The 26313-nt window shown below is 43.0% G+C and overlaps 1 protein-coding gene across 2 annotated transcripts in view; it reads right to left on the reverse strand.

The window, feature by feature from the left end:
* Positions 1-638: 638 nt before the first annotated feature.
* The window catches only part of LOC148475018 (uncharacterized), a 119379-nt gene continuing 93704 nt past the window's right edge, over positions 639-26313 (reverse strand). For both annotated transcript variants that reach the window (XM_088457802.1, XM_088457801.1), the window contains 4 exons: positions 23755-23834; positions 7032-7075; positions 2691-2770; positions 639-829 (listed from right to left, as the gene is read on the reverse strand). In XM_088457802.1, coding sequence (XP_088313928.1) covers positions 707-829; positions 2691-2770; positions 7032-7075; positions 23755-23834 — 327 coding nt within the window. In that variant the 3' untranslated portion in view covers positions 639-706. The remainder of the gene's footprint in view (positions 830-2690; positions 2771-7031; positions 7076-23754; positions 23835-26313) is intronic.

Here is a 26313-nt window from a genome sequence, read left to right on the forward strand (position 1 = left end):
TCTTTTAGGTTACGTATGCCCCAGCAACTGCTGTCTATATAAAGCATTTGGACAGCACCTAGATCATTTCATATACAGCAGTGGAGACAGTTACTGGCAATAAATGGTATAGGGTACACGTGTCCCAGCTCTACGGCACCATCACAGCCATAATGACTAGAGCCTCCATTGCTGAGTAGATGAATACGCCCTAATTCTCCCTGCACATGCTTTTTAGGCTTGCATTGACTTCATTTATAATACCGGGGCTTCAGTAAATCCTAATTAGCTTTCTCTAAACAGAGTTTTATCTAACAAGGTCTGTAACCAGATCACTTACTGATGTTGCCATATCCCCTGTCTGGAGTGCTTTACGCTGAGATGTAAGTGAAGAGCAATGTCGGTGAATCATTAGGTCACAGGTCGCCACCACCTGCATCTGTTTGATGAGCAGCCATTGATGAACTAAACGTCACACAGCATTATCTCAGACAGCACCCGGGCGATGAATGGCCCATCAATGGTGGCAAATACAGACAACCCTTTATGTGTGCCAGCTTTGTGGTAGTACTCTTTTTTTTAATCAATAGGAATAGCCCAGTAAGAACACACAGTACAGTATATTTGTTTTTTTTATGTAGATATAAGAAAATGTACACAAAATTAAAAACTAACGTCTTCATTTTATCAATAAACCGTCACTTGAAGTCCATTGGTTTCCGCTGCATCAGGACGAGCAGCTGACTTTTAAGTCTTTTGCCCATTCTGGAGCCTCATGGGAATAACCAGCCAGTTCTGCCATCTTCTGTGTTTGGAAGGGTTTCCGCAGAATGCTCTGCAGCAGACGGACCTGTGTTACAGTACATAACTCTATCAAAGTTATCTTTTCATACTTTTCAAGGTGTGTTTATCTATTATAGCTCCAGGCAAATATATTTTTTGTCCAACAAAAATGGTGTAGCCTTTATTAATTAATGTATTTGTTTGTTTAACATTCCATAATGTTGCGTTTATTTGGAAGAGAGGCCAGTGCTTTCCAAATGCTATCCTCTTAAGCTGCCCATCAACTAAACGATGCGGGAGACGACGGCACGATAACGATGCCGTCGTCTCCTGCGGGGTGAACTGCATACACTGAACGTTCAGACGTTCAGTGTATGCAGATCAATCCTCCCCGAACATGGCAACCTGACGGCGGTCGTCAGGTTGACCGTCATGTTCGGGCGATGATTGATGTTAAAAACCAGCGGGCGCGCGCATCGCTGGTCGTTTTTAACCTTTTGCTGCCCGATTTGCGGGTTATTACCAAGCGATGGAGCGATAACGACCGTTGTTATCGCTCCATCACTAGGTTTAATCACCTAATGGATGGGCAGCATTACTCAGAGCTGTTCCTCCTGTTGGGGTTGAATGTTGGTGCATATCTATGAACCAGACTTGTCTTACATTTATTATTATTGCCGTTTTAATTGGCAACAATCAATTTACCCCCATGCCTCATCCTATACTTTCCTTTGAACACATTTGGCACTTTCCAATCACATCTGGTCAATGTAATAAAAAGCTTTACACGCACAAAAGTGACTCTCTATCATGAATAATGAGACATACTGTAAATCAGACTAAACCAAGTAGTAGCTTCAGATTTTTTTTTTTAAAGATTGGATCTTGATAATATGTTTCTGACATGGGGGGTCATTCAGACCCACTCGCAAGCGGCAGTACGCTCGCAAGTGGGTCGATGTTCCCCACTGCGCATGCGCACGACGGAGGGAGCTCCGTCATGCGCATGCGCGAGACCCGGACTGCGACAGCCAAGCTGTCGCTCCGGGTCTCGCACCAAAGGGGGCGTGCTGTCGATGTTGATTGACAGCACGCCCCCTTTGGTGGGGTGCCGTGGGCGTGCCTGCCAGACGGAGGCGTTCCCATGGGAACGCCTACCGTCTGAAGCTGGCCCCACTGACATCACTAGTGATGTCAGTGGGAGTGATTTTGGCTCTGATAGAGCCAAAATCACTCCAGGGCTTGTGGCAGGAAGACCCTACCGCAGGGTCTCCGTCGCAAGTCCGATGGTCGCGATGGTCAAGACCATCGCGACCATTTTTTTGGACGCTCGTATATGCTGTGGGTGGTGACCCACAGCTATACGAGCGTCCAGGAGGACGCTCCATATTAATGGAGGAGGGCCCTGATTCAGAGCGAGCGCTCTGGTCAGAGCGTCCGGCTCTGAATCAGGCCCATGGTGCATATTATGCAGCACTTGTAAATGTAGCCCCCTCCCCTACTTACTGGGGTGTTTCCAAAGACCTGGAAAGTGGGACTGTGCAAATGAGAAATGTAGGGCTGGTCTGCAGTCTTTGTGCTTCCTAATTGATTCTAGTGGGGAATGTAATGGAGTTGTAGACGTTCAACGTTTTTGCCAATTTTGCCCCTGGATTTAAAGAGGTGATAATTTAAAGGCAAATCCATAGTTAAAACTTGTTTCCTATTACAATGCCCATTAGTGTTTATACTGCTTGTTCTGCGCAGTCAAATACGTCATGTAAATGTCAAGTTCATTATGTAGGCACAAAAAGCATCTGTGTAGCAATAACCTTAATGCAAGGGAATTTATACAGTCTCCTCTCTCCTCTGGCTGCTTGGCACACTTATTAAAGCATACCAGGTATTTACAGTATAACCAATGAAAAATACAATAAGCTCAAACTGACCTCACTAAAGTCGTTCATCTCCGCCTTGCGAACTGCAGACTCTGCCATCCAGTTCCGTAGTATGTATCTAGGGTTGGTGGCTGAAAATGAGTTTGGTAATTGTTATATGTTCTGATAAAAATGACCAACACACAGTTATAACAGGGGCTCTTACTGTACCCTGGGGTGAGCCATTTATTACGGTTGACATTTTCTCTTTGCAAACATTTTGTGTACTGCTCCATTTCTTGTCCATTCTCCAGATGTGTCCTCACATCTGGAGAATGCACTGCGATTACGGACGCACAAAGGAATCCATCGTATGGTGTGTGACAGGCTGTCAGCGTGTCGGGGTGGTGACGGGGAAGTTGTCGGAAAAACGCACACATGCCTGTCCGTTTGAACGACATTTCATGGGCGTGCATAAATTAGTCACTGTGATTACATATGCAGCATGAGAGCCCACCGCGTGTGACGAGACTTGCAGTTTCTGCAGATGGACACGCTTGCTGTAAATGGAATGGGATTGAAATGCCGGCGGCTCCCGACAGCATGAGCCCGACAGCAGGAAATCCCGACAGCGGCAGGTATGTGATCTAACCCTCCCTTAGGGGTGTCTAACCCTAAACTCCCGGGGCGGTGCCTAACCCTAAACTCCCGGGGTGGTGCCTAACCCACCCCCCGGGGTGCTTAACCCTAACCTCCCCTTACCGCTCCCTAAACCTAACCCTCCCGTGGGAGTGCCTAACCCTAACCTCCCCTTATCAATCCCTAAACCTAACCCTCCTGCGGGAGTGCCTAACCCTAAACTCTCCCTGGGGGTGTGTAACCCTAACCTCCCCCCCAAAACCTAATGCTAACCCTGCTAACTTCCGTAAACCTAACCCTCCCCCCGCAGCTAACAGGGCGGGCGCCCTGGACTTACCTTGTTCGGGCACGCGTCGTCCTGGATTCCGGCGTCGGAATTATGATGTGTTGCTATTTCGACGCCTATCATAAATCATTTGCCGCCATTCTGCAGTCCGGATTGTGACCGGTGTAAATATGCATGAAGTGACGATGCGCATCGATGGTACTGATGTGTACACAGTAGTGCGAGGTTGAACAGATATGAGAACGCAGCAGTGGGCGTCTCTATGCCGGCTGAGAATTTTCAAAGCTTCGTTGCGTGCGATTTCGCAGCTGCGATTGCAAATTGCAATCCGTACTGAATCCGGTCCTGTGTGCAATTGAGGATAGCATTCAATTAGTGGCAAAAACAGACGTTTTTTCGCCAAAAAAAGGTGACATTTTCTACAAAAAAACGGAGAAGAAAAACTGGAGAAAAGTTTTCTCAATCCAAGACTAGGAAACAAAAAAGGCAAAATCCCTATTTTTGGCTAAAAATTTTGGGATTTCTTTCAGAACCCTTTGGACACCCCCCCCCCCCCTCCTAATGATAAATCATAAATCACCCCAAACTTTTTTCATAAGTTGCGTGCTTTGGCGAAAAAACGACCGCACAATTTTCAGGTGAAAAAAAATTATGTTGAAAAAGATAGAAAGCAAGTTTTTTCCAGGAAATTGCTGTTCCTCGTAAATTGGGGGTATGTTAAAATGGATGCAAGTATATTTTCGTGGCATAAAAACGCAATTTTAAAAACTGTAAAAAAAACGACTGCTGCGATGTTTAAAACACTTGCCGCATCCATACCGCCCCCCGAAAAATCAGATCCAATACGTTAAAACCATTGTCAACAATATTATTTTTTTTTCACCAAAAATTGTGCGGACATTTTTCGACAAAGTACGCAACTTACGAAAACATTTTGGGGTAATTTATCATTAGGGCGCGTGTCCAAAGGTTTCTGAAAGAAATCCTCACATTTTTAGCCAAAAATATGGATTTTGCCATTTTTGCCTGTTTGCCATTTTCGTCGTTTTTTTTTTTGCGAAAATGTTGCCATATTTTTGCCGAAAAACGTCAGTTTTCGTCAATGGCGAAAAAAACTGCAGTTTTCGCCGCTACTTGAATACGGCCCATAAAGTGCAGGTTTATAGAATGGAGATGTTGCCCATAGCAACCAATTAGATTCTAGCTATTATTTTCTAGAAGGTACTAGATAAATGATAAGTAGAATTTGATTGATTGCCATGTGCAACACCTCCACTTCTATAAACCCGCATAGTAAATATACTCCTATGTGTACAGTATGAAGAACAAAAGGTTGCTCGAGCAAAGGGCTTCGCCAGGGAAAATAGATAAAGTTATGCAACTGGACTCCTAAAAGTCAATGAAAACTAGAAAAAGGTGGTTCCTAGGTGTATGAAGACACATCTGTATTTAACAATAATATACTTTATTACATAACAGTAACTAGAAATAAAAAGTGCATTTTTAAGTAATATATGAACAATGACAGACAAAACTGATAATATGGCAACTAAAAAATAGTATAAATAAAGATCACAGTAATGGTGATTAATCCTGGAGTCTCCCTGTAGTGCAGACGATATTGGGTGTATACACTGAAAGATAGTTATCAGTGAAGTCATCCTGCCACATCTCTGAACAGGCAATTCCTGACAAATTGGCCTGCATGTATGGACGACCAAAGACATCGCTATCGTCCAGTGGGAGCGCGCATCGTTGCTCGTTCATTGCATACACACGGAACGATACGAACGATATCGTTAACATTCATATCGTTGAAATATATTGTTCTGTGTGTACGCACCTTTAGTTCGCACATAGGGCCTGATTGAGTGTTGTACGCAAAGCCGATGGTTTATGTACATCTCTGATGGTTGCCGATTGGCACATGTGTAGGATCTTTACTGGACATGTGCAGATTGAGGGTTACTCAGATGGCCGATGTTCATGCAGCGCATCACAGAAGTCGGCGGAGCCTTCTATTTACAATTGTTATTGCACAGCCGCTGCATACAAAGTCACAGCGGCTGTACAATAGTGTACATTTCTGGATCAGGCCCTTAAGCTAGCCATACACGCTACAATTATTGGGGCGATCCGCCCGATATCCGCGGGTCGCCTCGATAATTGTAGTGTGTGTGCGGGCGACCGAGTGTTAAATATTGCTCGGTCGGGCATGCCGGATGGTCTAGCCTGCCCGTCCAATGCGATATTTATGGGGTAACCTGTCGGCAGCATCGGGCAGTGTTTGCCCAGCCGCAGCCGACAGACAGACATTTCCTGCGTTCCTTCCCATGGAAGGAACAGGGAAATGTCTCCTACCCCGGAGGTGGAGCGCCATGTCGGGCTAATACACTATGAGAGAAATCTCACAGTGTATGCCGCGGACATCTACGGCTGGCAGGCTGCCAGATAAAATGTCTGTCTATCTTGCCGTGTATGCCCAGCTTTAGTGTACTAGGCACTTAGGAAGTGGTATAAAGTCGCAGATACAGCATTACGATGCATGGTGCAGGCCATTCGTATCACACCTGTCTTTAGCTGTCTTACACACACTGCATAGTTTTTCCTCAATTTTGCATTATACTTCGCTTACAGTGTACTAGGTATCAGAATTAGTATATGGCACACTAACAGGGCTATTTACTGTAGTGCAATTTGAAAATAGGTGTATGTGGACACAACTCTAGTGTGGTATGTCAGCACAACATAGCTTGATTAACTATATTGGAATACATCAAAAATACCTTTGAAACAACAGTTTAAATAAAGAAGGCTGATAACCATTAACTGTCGCGTTTCGTTGTCACTGCAAACTTATCAGGAGTGATGAAGTTGCTATGACAACAAAAAGCATTGTGTGGCTTAGCGGTACAGTATTCCTCTGGAAATCATTGCGTCCACCGTGACCTCACATCCTGAACTGGGTGGGGTGTAATTGCTGTTCCATCCCTCTGAACCGGACAGAGTTACTGATTGAATGCACTTTAAATATAATTTTAATGTAAGGGATATTAAACCACTTTTCTATGTAATAACAATATTGTTGCACAAGATGCAATGAATGGCCTTGGGCCTTTGTGTTGGGTGTATCTGGTATGAGGGTGTCTGAAGTTATGAGTTTATGCATATCTGTTGGAAGACCTTCTTGAGGTTGAAATTTTGATGTGATCCAAACTAATAATCTATATAACAGATATTTCTGATGTATGCAGAAGTATTTATTCAAGTGATATTCTGCTGACATATTGGCATACTACACTATAAGCGCCCTCTCTGCATTTTGTTGGACACATGGGGATGGAGCGTCTCTGAATTACATAACTAGAACACAGAATGTACAGATTTGTGGAATTAGAAATAGGGCATGCTCTGAGCTTAGCAGCAATGCTGATTTTTGTGTGTTTTTTATTTTGGTGTCAGTGGAAAGACTGAACACTTTTTTTTACCTGTCATGCGCTGTCTTCTTCCAGAATCTGAATCATCTGGATTGCTAAATTAAAAAAAAAAAGTTATTAATAAAAGTAAATTAAAACCTATATGTATACACTATACAAGATAAAATATAAAGCCGGAACACACTTTAAATTATATTTATTTCCTGTTGTGTTTAGCATGTTCCTAGTGCTTAATGCACTCCTTACTGTAAATTATAATTTACAGTAGTAGATTGTATAATACAAATGTTTTCCTAATGAAATGATGACATCAGAACTTATTGATAATAAATGATGACATCATGACTCATTAAAGTAGAATAACATGCAACAGCACAAGCTGTCTAAATTCATTAAACTTTATAATCATGTGCTATAATATGATAACATGTACAATATAAATATGATCCATATAGTACGAATCGCTATAAATAGGAGCCTAGGAGGAGCAGCAGGCCTGTCACAAACACGCATCTACCTAGCGGAATAAAGGAAAAGGAAGGTAGTACAAGCAATAGTGCAGTACTGTATAATATTGGGGGACACAGATGTTAGTAATTTGCTGGCATTTAATATAAATGCTGACCTACCGACTGTCACAAATGAGGTTTCCCTTTCCCACCTCCCTAATACTTTTGTCCTGACTCCCGGGAAGTTATGAGGTATGTCCACACTCACCATAGCAAGTGGGTTCCGCATGCACCTGTGTCTAGTGCATGCGGGAATTCAAGGGGTGTTGCTTTACTCACAAGACCATGGCCGGGATGCATGAAGCTTCACATTTTAAATGCAATGAATTCCGCCACTGATCACATACATAGCTGCGTTTATTGATGCCTTATGCGTGAAGATTTTCCAATAAGAGTTGACCTTTGCGGAGTGAGGACTTCCAGGTTTATGACGAGCAAGCCGCGGAGGACTATCGATTGCTTTGCCTACGGGAATATGCTACAGAAAGTTTTGCTACGGAACGTGCGTCCCGCCCCATGTGCCCACACCCCCAAGCAGCCTTTGCCCTGATTCCCTGGAGGATAACGGTGTGCCCGGTCATCTGTTGTATTAGGTTACATCATTTAGGCATCACTGGTAGCCAGGCTTTACTTCCTATAATCTATCCTAGGAATAAGAGTAACCTCATAGTGCTGTACTTAGTAAAGCCATTAATAAACTATGGTTAAAGCTCATACATAATATAGTAGTCCATATAAGTTTATCTGTAACTCTTTTTGGTTGGCGTAAGATGCTAACATAGAGGTTCCCAAACTCCGTCCTTACAGTCCAGGTTTTAAGGATATCCATGGTTGAGCCCAGATGGTTAAATCAAAATGACTGAGATACTAATTAAATCACCTGTGCTCGAGCAGGGATATCCTTAAAACCTGGACTATGATGGCGGAGTTTGGGAACCTCTGTGTTAGCATCTTAACAGCAACCAAAAAGAGTTCCAGATAAGCTTCTATGCACTACTATTTGATGTACAAGTTTATTATATTAGACGCACAGAGCTCTATGCTAACAGGAGCTCTGTGCGTCTGAGATGCAACTTGAAACAGAAGCGTTGGATGAAAGGTTCGTCTTATTCCCAGACTCAGTTTACTGAAAAGGATGCAGAAAGCCGCTTGTGCTAGATACTGCAGCGTGAGGTGGCATGTGTCTTACTCGTACAACAGATTCCTGGAAGTAAGGCCTGACGCCCAGTGATTCCTCAGTGACTTAAACTAACACAGAGGATAAGCAAATGATATGCATGTTACTCGGGTATCCCAATATTATACTCTATCAATTCTTATTAGATTATATCTCACTGTGTTTACAGGTATTATATTACAGGAGTTCATATAAGGGATAATGGAAACCCTTCCATCAGTATGATCTGTAACGAATACTGGGCCTGATTCAGAGCCGCTCGCTCTGAATCAGGGCCGGGATTTTTTTTTTTTGGAGCGGCCTCTTGGCCGCTCACATAGCTGTGGGTGACCACCCACAGGTATAGCGAGCGACCATGATGATGGTCGCGATGGTCAAGACCATTGCGACCATCAGGCTTGCGACGAGACCCTTGTGGTAGGGTCTCGTGGCCGCAAGCCCCAGAGAGATTTCGGCCCTAACAGAGCCGGAATCTCTCCACTGACATCACTCGTGATGTCAGTGGGGCCGCCCCCAAACGACAGGCGTTCTCATGGGAACGCCTTCGTTTGGGCAGCCACCCCCCCGGCCCGTCCACCAAAGGGGGCGAGCTGTCACTCAACATTCACAGCTCGCCCCCTTTGGAGCGAGACCTGGAGCGACGGATTGCCTGTCGCTAGCCGGGTCTCGCGCATGTGCACGACGGAGCCGGCTCCGTCGTGCGCATGTGCTGTGGGCCACCATCGACCCGGTTGTGAGCGCTCAGCGCTTGCGACCGGGTCTGAATCAGGCCCACAGTGCACAAGCTCTGCTGATTAATGACCAACAGGAGAATATTTCTTTTTGTTGTAAAAACTCTGCGCTCGCTGGTCACTGACCATCTCAGCTATCAGCACAGTGCTGGTGATGTTCCGGGACATGTGCTAAGATCCGGCAGCTGTCTGAGAACTGGATTACATTATATTTAGTGATCAGTGATGAATTGATGTAAAAATGAGATGTCACCACCTCCATGTAATTCCTGGGGAGGCGGCGAATACAAAGAGCTGACATACATTACACAAGCAAAATGTATATGAAGAAGAAATATGGGTGTCCTCAAACAGCAACAGATGATTTACGGCTGACCATTATAGAACCTGGTGACATGCGCTATATATTTTAACTTCTAATACAAAATATATATATATTATTTGCATTATAATAGTCATATTACTTTGTGAGCCTAAAGCATACACAAAATATATAAGCTATAACTTTATGACTAGACAAGTTAGAAGAGGTGGGTTTGACCGCAAACTTTTTCTACATCAGATTCCCAGGAGCCTCCTATTACTGCCCTGTGCCGTTAGAGGATCCTGCTCCTTCCGCTATGTAATTCTCAGTCTGTGGCTTCCCATCTGCCTCTGATCCCCTGCTCACATCATGTCACCGCAATTGTCACATGTAGCATTGTCCTCACCTACACAGTCACACATGTGGAAATCTTATTGCTTCCTGCAAAATTAGCACACGTCACCTGAAATACTTTGTACTGCTGATGATCATAGCGACTAAATACTATTCTATAACCACACACTTATTCACTAACAGTTATTTATATAGCGCACTCATATTCTGCATTGCTATGCAGAGAATAGTCATTCACATCAGTTCCTGCTCCAGTGGAGCTTACAGTCTATGGCCCTCATTCAGACCCACTCGCAAGTGGGCGTACGCACGTTCGCCGTACGTAAAAAAATATTTAAATTCAAGCACTCGCTCGTTTTTTCCTACGCAGCTAAAAATCCGCCCCAAACTCAGGCGACCCCTCCTCTGACTAACGAGCGTGCCAAATAGCGAGCGTACATCCCCGAAATGGCTTGAAGGGAACGCACGCACAAGTACAAACCGGAAGTGGGACTGTCAGATTCCGATTACCTGCTCGTTTTTTCGGCCTACCTCCCTCAATCGTATCATGCCAATCAATGTATCAATTAGCTTAATTTTTTTTTTCAACACAATGCAATAAACTTTAATCTTGTCCGTGTTTGTATTTGCTCGCAGAATACGTACGGCTGAAACCTTCGCTTTTATTGTTCCAAAGACATGTTAGCCCCAATTAAACAATTGTTCTATTTGTTTGTCTCCCCACAATTTTTCTGTGGTTCATTTCTTTATTTAAATTTGCTTACGCATGTCACTGCATCAAGCCTATCATAACTCTCAAGAGATTTGTGGCCCTGTCGAACACATGACTCATACACTAACCAATAGAATTTGTCCTGTTAATTTCCCAAATACATTAGCCAATCAAATTTTTTTGTGGTGCTTTATTAAAAATATTTTGTCAAAAAAACACCATTGCCATCATGAGATCCGCCGCATTCACCAGGCGCGAACTGCTGGTGCTGACGGAGGTGATGGACAGGAGGATCACCAGTCAGCCTCCACCCATCTCCAACAGGCGCAAGCGTTCCGCATATGCGGAGGTACGTCGACGCCTGCGCTCCTTCGGCTCACGCCGACATATTGGCCAGCTGCGGTTTTCAAGTTTATCTTGTGGGCCCTAACTGCGTGTGCATGTTTTCATGTCTGTCCTATTGAGTCATTGTAGTCATATCTGCATGTGCATGTTTTCATGTCTGTCCTATTGAGTCATTGTAGTCATATCTGCATGTGCATGTTTTCATGTCTGTCCTATTGAGTCATTGTAGTCATATCTGCATGTGCATGTTTTCATGTCTGTCCTATTGAGTCATTGTAGTCATATCTGCATGTGCATGTTTTCATGTCTGTCCTATTGAGTCATTGTAGTCATATCTGCATGTGCATGTTTTCATGTCTGTCCTATTGAGTCATTGTAGTCATATCTGCATGTGCATGTTTTCATGTCTGTCCTATTGTGTCATTGTAGTCATATCTGCATGTGCATGTTTTCATGTCTGTCCTATTGTGTTTTTTTTTTGTTTGTTTGTTTTTTTGGTTTTTTTGTTTCCTGTTGAAACTAACAACAATTTTTTGGTCATTTTTTAGGGGCACAGCAAACACTACGGCGGCATCGCCACACAAGACGCCGGTCCCGGCCCCTCTCTCCAACCCCCAATTCCTCTATTCCCCCCTCCTCCCCAGACCCTGTGGCCGAAATTTCTGGCCTACTTCCCCTCCAGCCCAATTCCCCCTCTCCTCCATCCGTCCCTCCTCCAAATACCCCCTCCCAGGATGGCGAAAACACCTTGCCCCTCGGGTTGGGGAATGTAGCCACCTCCGAGGTGGTCCAGGGAGTGGCTTCTGGCTCTCTCGTTTTGGAGAACGGTATGTTTTTAAAGTTTATTTTGGACACCACAAACTGTTTGTATGTAATCATGTGTCGTCCCCATTTTTTTTTTTTTTTTTTCGCCTTAGGGTATTTTTGGGGGTTGTCTTTACCTGTTCCTGCTGATGTCACCATACACATATCACACCTGTGTGCCTTTTTTTAGGGCCCTTGTATTTTTGGCATACGACATTTTGGGGTTCTGGGTTTTATCCGTGTAATTTATTTTTGGCCCACAAGCTTGTAAGTTTGTGTTTGCTTGTTTTTTGTTTTTTTACAATGTTGCTTCATTATCGATTTATTAATCCCCAAACTTTTGTCACCCACAGAGGAACAGAGGCGTCGGGAACAGATTGTGAATTGTGTGGGCCGTATGCGGGAGCAGGTCACCGGGCTAATGCAGGGCCTTGACCATCTGTTGGTCCTCCTTCGGAATTAATTTTTTTTTTTTTTTTTTTTTAAATTGTTTCTTAATAAATCTGTTTAAAATCAAGCTCTGTCTCATGCGTTTGGAGTAAATCCAAGATTCTTTACACTGACATAAGTAGACTCTTCAAGCAAGGTTTGCCCCAGAAACTCACTACAGATTGTGTGTTGTATTTTGAATGCAAACAGGCACAAGAAACACCTCCCAGTACCAATGTCATTTTCCTTTTTTGTGGTGGTCAACATGATAGTTTACACCATTTTTCAGGTTCCTATTTGGTGGCCAAACTGCTTAGGACAATCTTACGAAGGCAACTGATTGTACACGATTCCTTGTTGTGTTGGTTAGTACCCCGAAAACATATTACATTTTAGCTCCACTTGCTTCATTACTGGGTTACCCCTTAGGTAAAATTAACGTTTGGGATTTTGTTTACACTTGCTTCTAACGTGCCCAAAAAGGAAACAAATTACACTCTCCAAATATTTATTCACAACAGAAATCAAAATACAAAGTGGTCACTCACAAACAAAACACACAGTGATAATCAGAAAAACTCCACATACCAAAAACACTAAACAAACACACAACAAATCAAGAACTGGTTGACGAAGGTCCATGCCCACATGATTTCACAAATATGGCGTTGCAATATTGGTGTCAGAATATATTCCCGAAGTTTCCACAGAAAGGTTTTTGAAGGGGAGCAGGAAGTAGTCATCGTGGGAGTGCCAAAGATTATGCAAACAAACAGAAGATGGTGCAAGAATTAATATAAAAAAAGATGAACGTTAAAAAACCGTAACACATTGGGTATACACACTGTTGTTTGATCATTAATTACCTAAAATATCGGGCCACCACATCATCGCGTATGGCCCCCCCACATACTGACCTCCGACCAACCTCGGGGGGGCCATCCTCAGGTAAGGCATCCTCTGGCTGCATTGGAACACCACTCCTTATGGCGATGTTGTGAAAGATCCCACACAGGACCACAATTTTCGAAACCATATCCGGCAAATACATGAGCTCGCCACCAGAGCGGTGGAGGCATCTGAATCGGCCTTTTAAAAGGCCGATACAGCGCTCCACCACTTGCCTGGTGGCTGTAAGTGCGGTATTAAACTCACTTTGTGGACCTCGTGTGGGAGCCAAGTAAGGAGTGAGCAGCCAGGGCATGCAAGGGTATCCACTGTCTCCTGTGAAAAAGAATAGACAACATCAGGATCACTGTGTATCAAGCTTATCATTGTTATGTACTAAAGGTCTACACTTACCCAGAAGCCACGCATCACCAGCTTGTAGGTTGTTTAATTTGTGCCATATCCCTGATTGCCGGATGACGAAGGAGTCATGTGCACTTCCTGGTAATTTTGCATTCAGGGACAGGATCTGGAGGGAGGCATCACATACCACCATTACATTCAGGGAGTGATAGTGTTTCCTGTTTCGAAATATGGCCTCCAGCCGTGCTGGAGGCTGAAGTGGTATGTGAGTACCATCCACAACCCCTATGATGTGTGGGAAGCCAGCTATTTGGTAAAAATTGGCCTTGGCCACACTAAGGGCACCCATATCCAAAGGCATTTGAATAAAATGATGGAGGTGCTTGAAAAGTGCCTGCCACTATTCCCACCGTTGTTTGAAACGATCCTGAGGCACAGAAATGTAACACCGCCATAAATTGCGTAAGTGGTGGTATTGCTGTAGGACTGTCAATTTGCCGCTCAAGATCACTCTCTATTTATGAGAGAGTGTCTATGATGATTTTGGGAGGAAGACGGTAGCATCTTAAAACCTCATCATCGGGCATTCCAAAAAGGGTGACACGTGTTCGAAATATCTGGGGCCTTGCACGCCTACGATGCCTACGCCTGGGACGAGATTGAGGTTGGTCGGCTTCCGGGAGCATGGCCAGAACAATCCGCCCTAGATCAACCTGAAATGGCAAGATTGTAATGTAAGGCTTTGGACCCACCCCAAAAGAAAATTCAAAACAACTTAGCTTGATGATACCATCCATTGCTGCTTACATGCCGGGGTATTGTCATGATACGTCCAAACTGAAATTAATCACAAAAATTTTTAGAAAAATTTCACTCTGTGCATTTTTGTTTCTAAATTTTGTGCTAGACCAAACTTAAAATATGCGAAACACACATTTGGCAAAAGAGAAAAACGACATTGCACACAGTACATCAAAATGGGTTGAAATGTTTGCCCAAAAAGCGAAAGGGCAACCTCAAAAAAATTAAAATGATTAATAAGCATTTAAAAATGCGCAAATTAGTTCGCAAATACAAGTCCCAATAGTAAGTAGTAAAAATGCGCTAATTAGTTCGCAAATACAAGTCACAATAGTAAGTAGTAAAAATGCGCTAATTAGTTCGCAAATACAAGTCCCAATAGTAAGTAGTAAAAATGCGCTAATTAGTTCGCAAATACAAGTCACAATAGTAAGTAGTAAAAATGCGCTAATTAGTTCGCAAATACAAGTCACAATAGTAAGTAGTAAAAATGCGCTAATTAGTTTGCAAATACAAGTCCCAATAGTAAGTAGTAAAAATGCGCTAATTAGTTCGCAAATACAAGTCACAATAGTAAGTAGTAAAAATGAGCTAATTAGTTCGCAAATACAAGTCACTATACAAACTGTGAAAAATGCGCTAATTAGTTCGCAAATACAAGTCACAATAGGAAGTAGTAAAAATGCGCTAATTAGTTCGCAAATACAAGTCCCAATAGTAAGTAGTAAAAATGCGCTAATTAGTTTGCAAATACAAGTCACAATAGTAAGTAGTAAAAATGCGCTAATTAGTTCGCAAATACAAGTCACTATACAAACTGTGAAAAATGCGCTAATTAGTTCGCAAATACAAGTCACAATAGTAAGTAGTAAAAATGCGCTAATTAGTTCGCAAATACAAGTCACTATACAAACTGTGAAAAATGCGCTAATTAGTTCACAAATACAAGATAAAAAATGGACTTACCAAGAGCAAATATATAAGAGTCCAAATCAAAAGGTCTTTGGGTCCGAAATTAATCAAAAGCTAAAATATATGAAATTATGGATCCAAAATTTACAAAAATGAAGAAACACAATGAAACAACAATTAATCAAAAGTTAGACTTCACAAAACTTACCAAATCAAGAAACGAGGTAAAAAAAATAAAAAACAAAAAAGAGAACGGAAAATAAAAACGCAAATCTACCAAACAAAATAATCTCCAACCGCCAACTCCTTTATACGCAAACAATAAACTCCAGCCAAGGTAACCTCCAACAATCCAAAAACGCCACCTCGACTCGAGACACACCAAGCCATAAATAGTGTTTCGTTTCCCGCACAAATTAAGGAGGGATCATAGGAACGCACAATCAATGATGCGGCCGCAAAATAAGGACGCATGTATAAATACGTCACGAAAACACATTAAAATTCTGGGGTATTTCTTGATTGGACCTCAGACATGGCGACAGACCAGGGAAACAATGCCCAAGAGTCAGGCGGTAAGTCTTTCATGCATTTTGTATGATTAATTTGAAACATAAGATTGGGCAAGTTGTGATTTTGTGAAATCTGAATATTTACACAAATAGGTGAGGAGGATGACATGGAAGAGGCTGCCGGGCCCAGTATTCCGGCCAAAGCTGCCAAAAAAAAAAGGCAGCCACATTTCACAAGAAAGGAGATGGAGGTTTTGATACAGAAGTGTGTGGACATCCTGCCACAGGCAGACAGGAATATGAGTCTAAGCCAGAAGGGGAGAATGTGGGAAGAGGTAGCCGTTGCTGTCAATAGGGTGGGTGATTATGTCCGTCTAGCCCGGGATGTCAAACGGCGGTAAGTAAACACTTGCCCCCCCTAAAAACAAACACCATTTTAAACAAAAGGATAATGGCTTCCATTTTTTCCCACAGATGGGGCGACTTCAAATATCGCCTAAAGCAAAAACTCGCGGACAGGGCTAGGCATGCAAGGGGGACAGGTGGGGGTCCCACCCCTGTGTCATTGGAGTTGACCGATTTAGAAGAGCTGGCACAGGGGTGTGTGCAGCCTGTGGAGGTGTTTGGCGTGTCCAACATGGATACGGCCATGCCAGACTTTGCGGCTCCTCATGTTGGCCAAGGTAAAACTTTGGATGTCATCAACTCTGAAATGTTATTGTGCCAATATGTAGATTCTAATGTGAGGCTTTTCTCTTTTTTCCTAACAGAGACACAGGCGGATGAGTCTGCTCCAGAGGGGAGCCTTGGCCGCCGAATTTCTGCTGGCTCGGCAGGGGAGGAACCAGTACATCCGGCTGTGGACCCTGCAGAAGCCAGACCAGGGCAATCCCCCTCGCAGGCAGTGTCCCTCCTCACAGAACTCAATTTCAAATCGGATTTCCATACGGAGATTCTGCAGAGGATGGACGCCAGTCTGCTACAGGTGGCTGAGGCCCTGGAGCAAAATGCTGCGGCCAATGTGACCATTGGTCAGGCCCTGGCGGAAAATACCAGGGCCAACATCCGCATCGCCAATGCCCTGGAGCAGCTCATTCGCCAGCACATGGTGGAGCCGACCTCCCTTCCTGCCGGAACATCAGGATCCTCCACCTCTGGCACAACATCAGCCAATCCTCCAAATGTGCCTAGCCCTGTGCCTAGTCCAGAGGCCACAACATCTGCCTCTGGACAGGCCAGCCCGATGACATCCCGGACCCGGTCTGGCGCCCTCCCTCCCCCATCCAAACGGGTGAAAAAACGATGACAGCAATGGTGACTTTTCCCACAATCCTTCTGTGCTTGGCTCATATTCCTTTCGGGTCAAAACTTCTCTCTCCTTTCTTGTGAAATGTTTTTAACATTTTTTTGTATGTTTATGTCAACAGTTATGTTGGGCCAATTTGTTTGATTTTGGGACATATCTTTGGCAAAAAAAGATGTTCCCAAATTTTTTTTTTTTTTTTATTTTGTTTGAGCAATAAATTGAAACAAAAAATCTGACATTGGATTGTGAAATTATTGTACAAATGGGTTAAATTTAATCCTGCACCAAAAGGCAAAAACTGGGGAAAAAAAAAAAAAAATGGGCTCTTTAAGGAACGTTTAAAAAATCATATAACGAGGCAAATTCAAGAGGCAAAAATAAAATGGTGCGAAAATTAAAACATGATGACATTATTGTTACAATAGGCCCTAACCACCAAATTGAGGGCAAAATAAACCCCCACAAATGTACGCAAATTGATTGTGTCATCCTCACATTAGCAGCTCTGATTTCCACCTGCGTACGGTTTTGTGATATCCCAAAAAACTGATTTCAAAACACATACCAAGCCGGTTTTCAATCCAACACTAATTGCTTTTCAGCCCTCCCGCGATTAATCGCAACAACATCGTGGAGTCCCAGGACGGAGGAGAAGGCCATCGCCAATGTGGTCGAGTAATCCAGACCCTAAGCTGTGCGAGCATTTTGAAGGGAAAGAGGATCATCCAGTGACGTATGAGTCGGTCCGAACACATTTTACGCTCGCATTTGCTAATGTATGTACGCCCCAAAAACGCCTCGCCACGCCTGCGTTTTTCCATCTCCACCCCCGTCAACACCCAAAAACGCCCTGTTCTGTCAATCACATTTGACATGTCACTTCCTGTACGCTATTTGACGAACGAGACCAAAAAAGCTCGCAATCTGCCGTACGCACATGCGCACTGTTACACCGACGCATGCGCGGTTATTCAACATCGGAACGCAACGAGCGTACTGCTGTTTGCGAGTGGCTCTGAATGAGGGCCTATATTCCCTACCATATGTACAAACACATAGACACTGGGACTGGTGTTTCTCAGAAGCCAATTAACCTACCAGTATGTTTTTGGAGTGTGGGAGGAAACTGGAGCACCCAGAGAAAACCCACGCAGACATGAGGGGGGACATACAAACTCCACACAGATGGGGCCCTGCTGGGAATAGTGCTGCGAGGCATCAAGCTAGCCATTGCACCACCGTGTTGCCCACATCAGAAAGAGCAGTAGATTAATTATAATAGCAATAGGGCGATAACAGCTAAATGCACCTTAAAAACATATAGATGTATGTGTGTCTTCACAAATAATGCTGCATGTTAATTGTTGCAACAGTGACTGTGTACTGACAGTGACAAAGCCTTAATGCATGAACCTTGTGTGTATATCTTACAGTAGCAGCTTTTATTATCTCATCCTTCATACTTCTCTAGGCTGCCTACTGTGTATGTTCCTTGGAGGTAGCGTAAACATAAATATACACATCATCAGAAAATACTGGTGTAATGTTATAGGATCACTATCTATATTGCTTAATAAAGTGCATGGCGCATTTTTCTTGTGTAAGCTACTGAAGGGTAGAACATCTGGTAATACTTCCGCCCCAGCCCCGTCACACATCATTAACTTAATAACAATACAGATGTGGGAAATCTCTGCACGTGCTTAATTCTTAAAGTCATTTAAATGCCATAATTTTGTGATCAGCAATCCTGCCATGAAATATGCTCTATATAGATGTAGTTTTCTCCTATATATGAATACAGAGGGATTCCTGCACTAATTGTACAATTCATCAGTCCTATGTGTTGTTATTTGTATATAGTACCTCTTTATGTCACTATATCAATGGCCAATAACATTTAGCACCAATACAGTGGGCTCTGATGTGACCCATGTAAGCACAAGATGAAAGACTGTGCATGAATGTTTCTTTTCACCTCACGGGGATAATGAAGGCATAAGTGATAAATGAAGAGGGGGTGGAAAAATGCATAATAATAATATATATATATATATATATATATATAAAATAATTTATGGGGTTGGAGTCGGCATCCTGGCACCGGAATCCCGACAGCAATCAGAATCCCTGCTCCAGAATCCGACAGCTGCGTTCCTAGCGGCGAGTATTAGTGGGGAGTCTTATGGTTAGGATTAGGCTTAGGGAAAGGGTTAGGTTTAGGCACTAGGGGGTGGGTTAGGGTTAGGTTGCGGGAGAGGAGGTTTAGGGATAGGATGTGCGGGGGGGAGGGACAGTTAGGGTTAGGCTGCGGAAGGGGAAGGTTAGGGGTAGGCTTAGGGGAAGAGTTAAAATACTTACCCACATTCAGCGGGATTTCCACTGTTGGGATTCCGCTGCCGGTATCCTGACCGCCGACATTATCAGTGCCGGGATCGTGTACCCAACCCAATTTATGCTTCCAATGTTTTTTTTTTTCTTTATATTTCTTTTATTCATCAGAACAATAATACATTACACATCATATATCATAAAACAAATTAATAAATAGAACAAAGACCCATTACGGATATCAATATATAAATAATACAAAATAGTAACAGAAAAATATTTCCATCAAAAGGCAAAAACAAAAAAAGGCACATAATATCCAAAGCAGTCTAAACATGGCAAGCACACCCCCATAAACATTTACCAATAATAAAACAGGGGAAAGGAGACCCAAAAAGAAACAAATCCCACCTCAGCCTGTACCAGGCAAAGAAATGGGCGGATCATCCAGTAAAATCCGGGTTTCATACCAAGAAGTACTATGGAAGCACAAATACATTTGGCATCTTAAGGCCATCGTACTGGAGTCTATTAAACCCTCCCACAGCTGGAAAAATGAAGCAGTCTTATGGTGCCCATACACGGTACGATTTTTTACCCGATATGGACAGTTTCGACGGGTTGTACAGGCCAATCATATGAAAATAGGTGTATTTTGTGCGTTCTGCGACCCTGATGCGCATCCCCGCCGTCCTCTAGATGGATCGCAGATCAGATGGTTTTGCAGAGAGATCTACGATCTTTTGAGTACGATGTGATACACTTCTATGCATCTTATCCTATGATTCTAACGATCAATCGTACACCATTTGACCACATCTTATGAAGAATTTCAAGGGAAGACTTTCAAGGGGAATCGTACAACACATCTTACCAACTTTGAATTGCACCGTGTATGGGGGCCTTTAGTCTCCTTATGTAGTTTGGTCTCTAGCCAATCCATTTGGAAAGCAAAAAATAGTTTAGCCCGGAATAAAGAAACAGATGGGGGATCTGCATGGGTTCACATCTGTAATATACATTTACGAGCCACCACTGATATAACCAATAATAATTTTTTTACTATCCCCACTACCCGAAACAGACGGTGCAGAATACCCAAAATTGCCCACTCCACCGATAGCGAAGGATAATTAACTAGACACCTGGATGCAAATCTGTTGACTGATGACCAAAATCTATATATAAGGGGACAATCCCACATACAATGTATAAAGGTTGCATCAGAAGCCCCACACTTAGCTTAAACACTAGTATCCGACAATCTCATTAGGAACCTGCGGTGGGGGGAAAGATACCCATTGTGATAAATGTTATAGAACATTTCTCTATACGTACTAGATGAGAGCACTGACTGAGAATAGAGGAATGTGCGTAACCGGCTTTCGACGGTAATATGTGGGTATACAGTACACCAGGTAGATAACCCTGTAGATATTTTAGAATGGTCTAAGGGAATCTGAAGAATTTTATAATGGAGAGAAACTGTCCCCCCGTACTCCCATAGGTCTAGATCCAAAGAGTTGGACCAATCTACTGGTGAAAGAGTCCGTTTCATGAAACTCACATAGTGTTGAGCCAGAGAGTGGGATGGAGGTAAACCATATTTATCCACTAATTCCACCACCCGATAGAGCCGACAGTTTTCATTGTCAACCAGTGCTCGGACATAAGGGATCACCCTATCAGGCCATAAGGAGAAAGGCGCAGAGGCCTCCCCATTTAGAAACTCAGGATTTAAAAGTAATGGGAGAAAAAGAAAATGGTGACGATTTAAATTCCTTTGCTTTCTGAGAAAGTGCCAAACTCGCCACACTACCATCAGCAGGGGGTTATTGATAATATCCTCAGATAATTCTTGTGTATGGGAATGGAGGAACACCAGTAGGTGCTGATCAGGTAGGAAAGACTGATCGAGCTATGAATCAGTATATAGGTCCGTCCTGTGCATCCAGTCCCGTATGTATCTCAAAATTCCAGCATGACTATATCATTTTAAATTGGGTACGTTAACACCTCCATTAGCTCGGGTTTGTTAAAGCTTCCGCAAAAACAAATTCGAGGATGTTTATTCCTCCAGATAAAGTCTTGAAATGTTTTATACAAAAACTTTTCATCAGCCTGTGAGAGCAACATCTGTAAGGGGTAGGAGTTTAGGGAAGGAGACAATATTTAATAAATTAATCCTACCTAAATAGGACAACATAAGGTGACGCCACCGGGACATTTCACACACTACCTCTCAAATAAGCGACCTCATATTAACATCATATAAGTCCTCAATATAACGTGGTAATTCAATTCCCAAATATCTAAGGGAAATAGTAGCCTACACCACCGGATAAGCGTCACCCCAGTGTGGCTTCACCATGGATCCCAAATACAGCGCTTCTGACTTATCCAAATCAATACTAAAGCCAGAAACTTTAGCATAATCTGACAATTTATCACAGATTTTGGGTAAGGTCTGTTCTGGATCTGAAATATAAAGTAATAAGTCATCAGCAAAGAATTGGACTTTAAGCTCCTGGGAACCCACCAGAATACCTTTAAAATCTGGCCAGGAGTGAAGAATGCGCAGTAATGGGTCGTAGGCTATATTGAATAACAATGGAGATAGAGGACATCCTTGTCGAGTGCCCCTCGTCATTGTAATGGGAGAACTACAGGTGCCATTAATTATCAGGGTAGTGATAGGCAAACAATATAAAAAGCAAAACAGGTCAGAGAAAGGTCTATCAAAATTATGTATCTCAAAGCAAATGACCCCAAGACACTGTGTCAAATGCCTTTTCCGCGTCTAAGCTCAAAAGCATTGCTCCCAAAGGGGGTGGGGAAATTGAGTGAGACACAATAGTTGCCAGAGCCGTCCTAACCCCCCTTTTACCGAAAATCTACCACGTGTGAATCCCAACTGATGGTGTGTTAGGATACAAGGTAAAAATACTTGGAGGCGATTGGCCATTATTTTGGTCAATATTTTAAAGTCCTGATTCAAAAGTGTAATAGGCCTATAGGATGTAACCAATTCTGGATCTTTAGAAGGTTTAGGTAAAACTATAGTGTATGCTCTATTAAAATTTGGATAATGGAGGCGGCCCTCCAATATACTATGATACAGAGTAGTGAGAAATGGGACTAATTGTGGCTGCAACATCTTATAATACTCCCCTGAAAAACCATCAGGGCCTGGAGATGTATTATTATGGAGATGGGAAATGACCTCAGAGATCTCAATCTCTATAATATCCTGAGTCAAAATTTCTCTCTGGGCAGAAGTACTGTATATGCTTCCAATGTTATGGTTGATTTAGACAAAAATCTAACTATTTTCAACTATTACTTAATTTACACCAGGATATTTAATTAACTTGCTGTCCCTATGAAATGCTTTGATGTGCAGAATGGCCTCCTTGCATGTGTGGACTGTTTCAGAGTATGCTGAATAATACACATTTTAGGTTCTACTGTTTGGGAGCATAAATGCTGTGCTATTTCGCTGCTTATTCAGGGGCTGCCATGTGTAGGGTGCGTGTAGTGGCGACCGGTTGGCCCATAAAATAACTGCTCTGTAACATGGGCACCCTTTACCTGGCCCTGGTGAGATGAAACACAGACTGGTGAAGAGATTGGCACAGGGAGGATGATAGGGAGGAAGATGATGGCCATGCCCTCACGAATTACCTGGTACTTTAGGGGCCACAGTGTAACACTGAGTACAGCTTGGAAAATGGTAGAAATAAGGTATGTGTTGCGGTGAAAGATCTACATGTGATAAATAGTTGAGACTCCTATGTGGGTGGCATATGTGCAGCCCAGGGCTCTAGGATGCCTTAGTTTATCACTGTATGTGTTCAGCACAGAATTTATTTAGGGCTCCTATTAAACAATATAAATTATTTTGTACACTCATTTGAAAAGAGTTTTGAATAAAAGCCATTTTATGCTTCTGCGGCTGATTTTCCCTACGGCCGTGGCATTGTGCTAATGCGACAATTGGCTGAGATGCAAATCTGTGCGTCTGAAAGTACAAGCCTATCCCGCACCACTGTTCTAGTGTCCACAGGCGCAGGCGCCATATTTACTAACGGCACTTGCACCAGCCCCACGCTAACTGTAAGAGATCTTTAACAGCGTGTACCCAACACCTAGTGTACTTACAGTACGTACTGTACCACCGTATGTAACCTATAGTTATCACAGAGAGCTCTGCCATCCATAACAACACTATGCCTAGTAATATAATTCAATTACATATAAGAGACTAAAAGAAACGCCAACAAATATATCTGTTACCTTTTTAGTCTTTGAAGATATGCACTGACCCATGCTGGGAAGCCCATATGCTGGCTGATACTATAAAGTGCCCAGTACTCCTTAAACAATAAAGAAAATAAACAGCTGGTGAATCTTCCACAGAAAATTATTATATAATAAGAGAAAATTTCAAGCAAACTAACTTATTATAACACAGAATCACTATTACTTGCAGTAGCAGCACATTGCATTTAATAGCAGCGATAAAGTAGAGGGTAACAATCAAAAGAGGTTTTGTAACATAATATTTACCAAATCCTCCATGTGTTTAAGCCCTTATTTTAATTAGCCCTTATTTAATTATTATTTTAATTATTTAATGAACTAACAGAGGACACCGCTGTTGGGGGGGAGGGAAGAGGCCAGGATCTCCGTCGGTTGACTGAGATTTCCTGGCTTCTTCCACTCACCTGTGGCGGCTGGCTGTATGACCACAAGGGTCACCTTAGCCGGCCGATGTTCCGCAGATTATCCAGTGCTGCGTTGGACAACGTAGCTTGGATAAGTAATACAGCAGGAGGTGTGATGCCTCCTGCTGCATTACCATATCTGCACAGACGGAATTGGAAAGCTACTTGCGAGCAGCTTTGCAATTCCGTTCGAAGCTGAATAAGACCCAAAGTACGATTTAAAAAAAAATAACAATTTAAGTTTCACTTGCAATACCAAGTGACCTTTTATTGTGCCATTTACATCATGTGGAGTCAATAAGTCGCTCAATGTGACAACCACAGAGGTGTTAATGTTTTCAGATGTAATAAAATCAATTAAGTTTAAATATGCTGAAAGTCATCTCCTGAGGAAGTACAATTACTCTGACGAAACGCACCAAGTCATTGTACATGGAACTAAGGCCCTCATTCAGAGCTGCTCGCTATTTGCGGTCGTTCGATTTCTAAAAAGGGGTGGCTATTCAAATGAACCGTTCGCACTTTGCGGTCTGTTCACGCCTCTAAGCCTGAACGAGCGAGCAAAACATGCGAACGTAAATTTGAAAAATACGCCCCCTGGCCGCTCGCACCATACGTCAGGTTCGCTATTTATTAGATTAATCGAGTACATCGACCAGCGTATGAACTGCTCGCTATTCTTGTGGTTGGTTTTTTCAACCACTATTTTGCGAGCAGGTCTGAGTTAAAAAAACCAAGTGACGTGGTCAATGACGCTGCGGGATTAATTATGCACTCCCTTAAAACGCCCGTTTTGACCTTTAAGCACGCCTGCGTTCGCATCTCCACTCCCCGTTTTCAAGCACCTTCCCCTGTTACCACCCACATACGCCTCATTCTGTCACTCAAATTAGCAGGCATTCGCTATTTTGCGAGCACATGAATTTCGGCCGCACTGACTGGTTCGCGCATGCGTACAAAGATCCGTACGCATGCGCAGTTGGGCAAACATCGCTCGGAGCAAACGAGTGGCTCTGAATCAGGCCCTAAGGGTCTGATTAATTACGGATCGCAACTGTGATTGCAATAGCAATTATGCACGCAGTCTGACTGCGAAGGTATGCTAATCCATTGAAATCGCTATGCCATCACAGCACAACATAAAGACGCTCACTTTACCTTACACGCATCCGTATTGTTTAGCAATATTGCAAAACCATCGGGTACCATCGCAGCCTCACGCACACTTGCACAAGCTCTGACCTTACTCAGGAATTGCAAACTTCATCGCACACTATGAGTACTCAAGCTGCGTAAGGCATCACAGTTGATAATTTAGCACGCCCATGCAATGGCATTCGAACGCACTGGCACGCATGCGTTTCTCCGACCACCCCCCGTCACCTCCTACAAATGGCACTTCCTGTCAATCACTCTGCGATGGGTCTGCATGGTCACTGTGATCCCAATCACAGTGGTTGGTTCGCGCACACACACTGCAGAGCATACGCAGAACGCAAAACAATCGGCCGATTGCATGCATAATCGCAGTTGCGACCGGTAGTGAATCAGGCCCTAAATTGCCAGAAAAAACTTTTGACCCCTGAAGGCTCCCATAATCTTCTGGTGTTTGGCAAGCACGTGCAAGGGCCCAAAAACACAGGGACGGACTCTACCCTGTAGCCCTGCACGCCCACTCTGAAACCCAATGCAAAAGTTATACATTCATTTAATAAAATCTCATTTTAAGAAGTTAAGTTTTTTGCAGGATCATGTACATTTTATTTCCATGGTAACCACAGAGATTACAACTGATAATAACTCAAATTACAGGTATTCTATAAAAAGCAATAACGTTCAGAAGCAGTTTTCCTATATTAAACTCTTTGGGATATCCTATAGTAATCTAACTGTAAGTGCATACCTTTCATTTAACACTTACGCTCCTATAAAGTCTATTATCATGCAATGTTTTTATTACTATGACTCTTGTTTATTAACTAATTAATTTCATTATTTATTTCGGAAATTCTGTTGAAAATACATTTGTTATCTTTACTGTATGTATATATGGGTTGGGTAAGGGATGCTGGCACTCAAGATCCTGGCGTTAAGAATCCCGATACCGGCATCCCAACAGGGTTAGGAT

This window comes from Taudactylus pleione, unplaced genomic scaffold (assembly GCF_031769625.1).
Source record: "Taudactylus pleione unplaced genomic scaffold, aTauple2 ptg000788l, whole genome shotgun sequence".
NCBI lineage: Eukaryota > Metazoa > Chordata > Amphibia > Anura > Myobatrachidae > Taudactylus > Taudactylus pleione.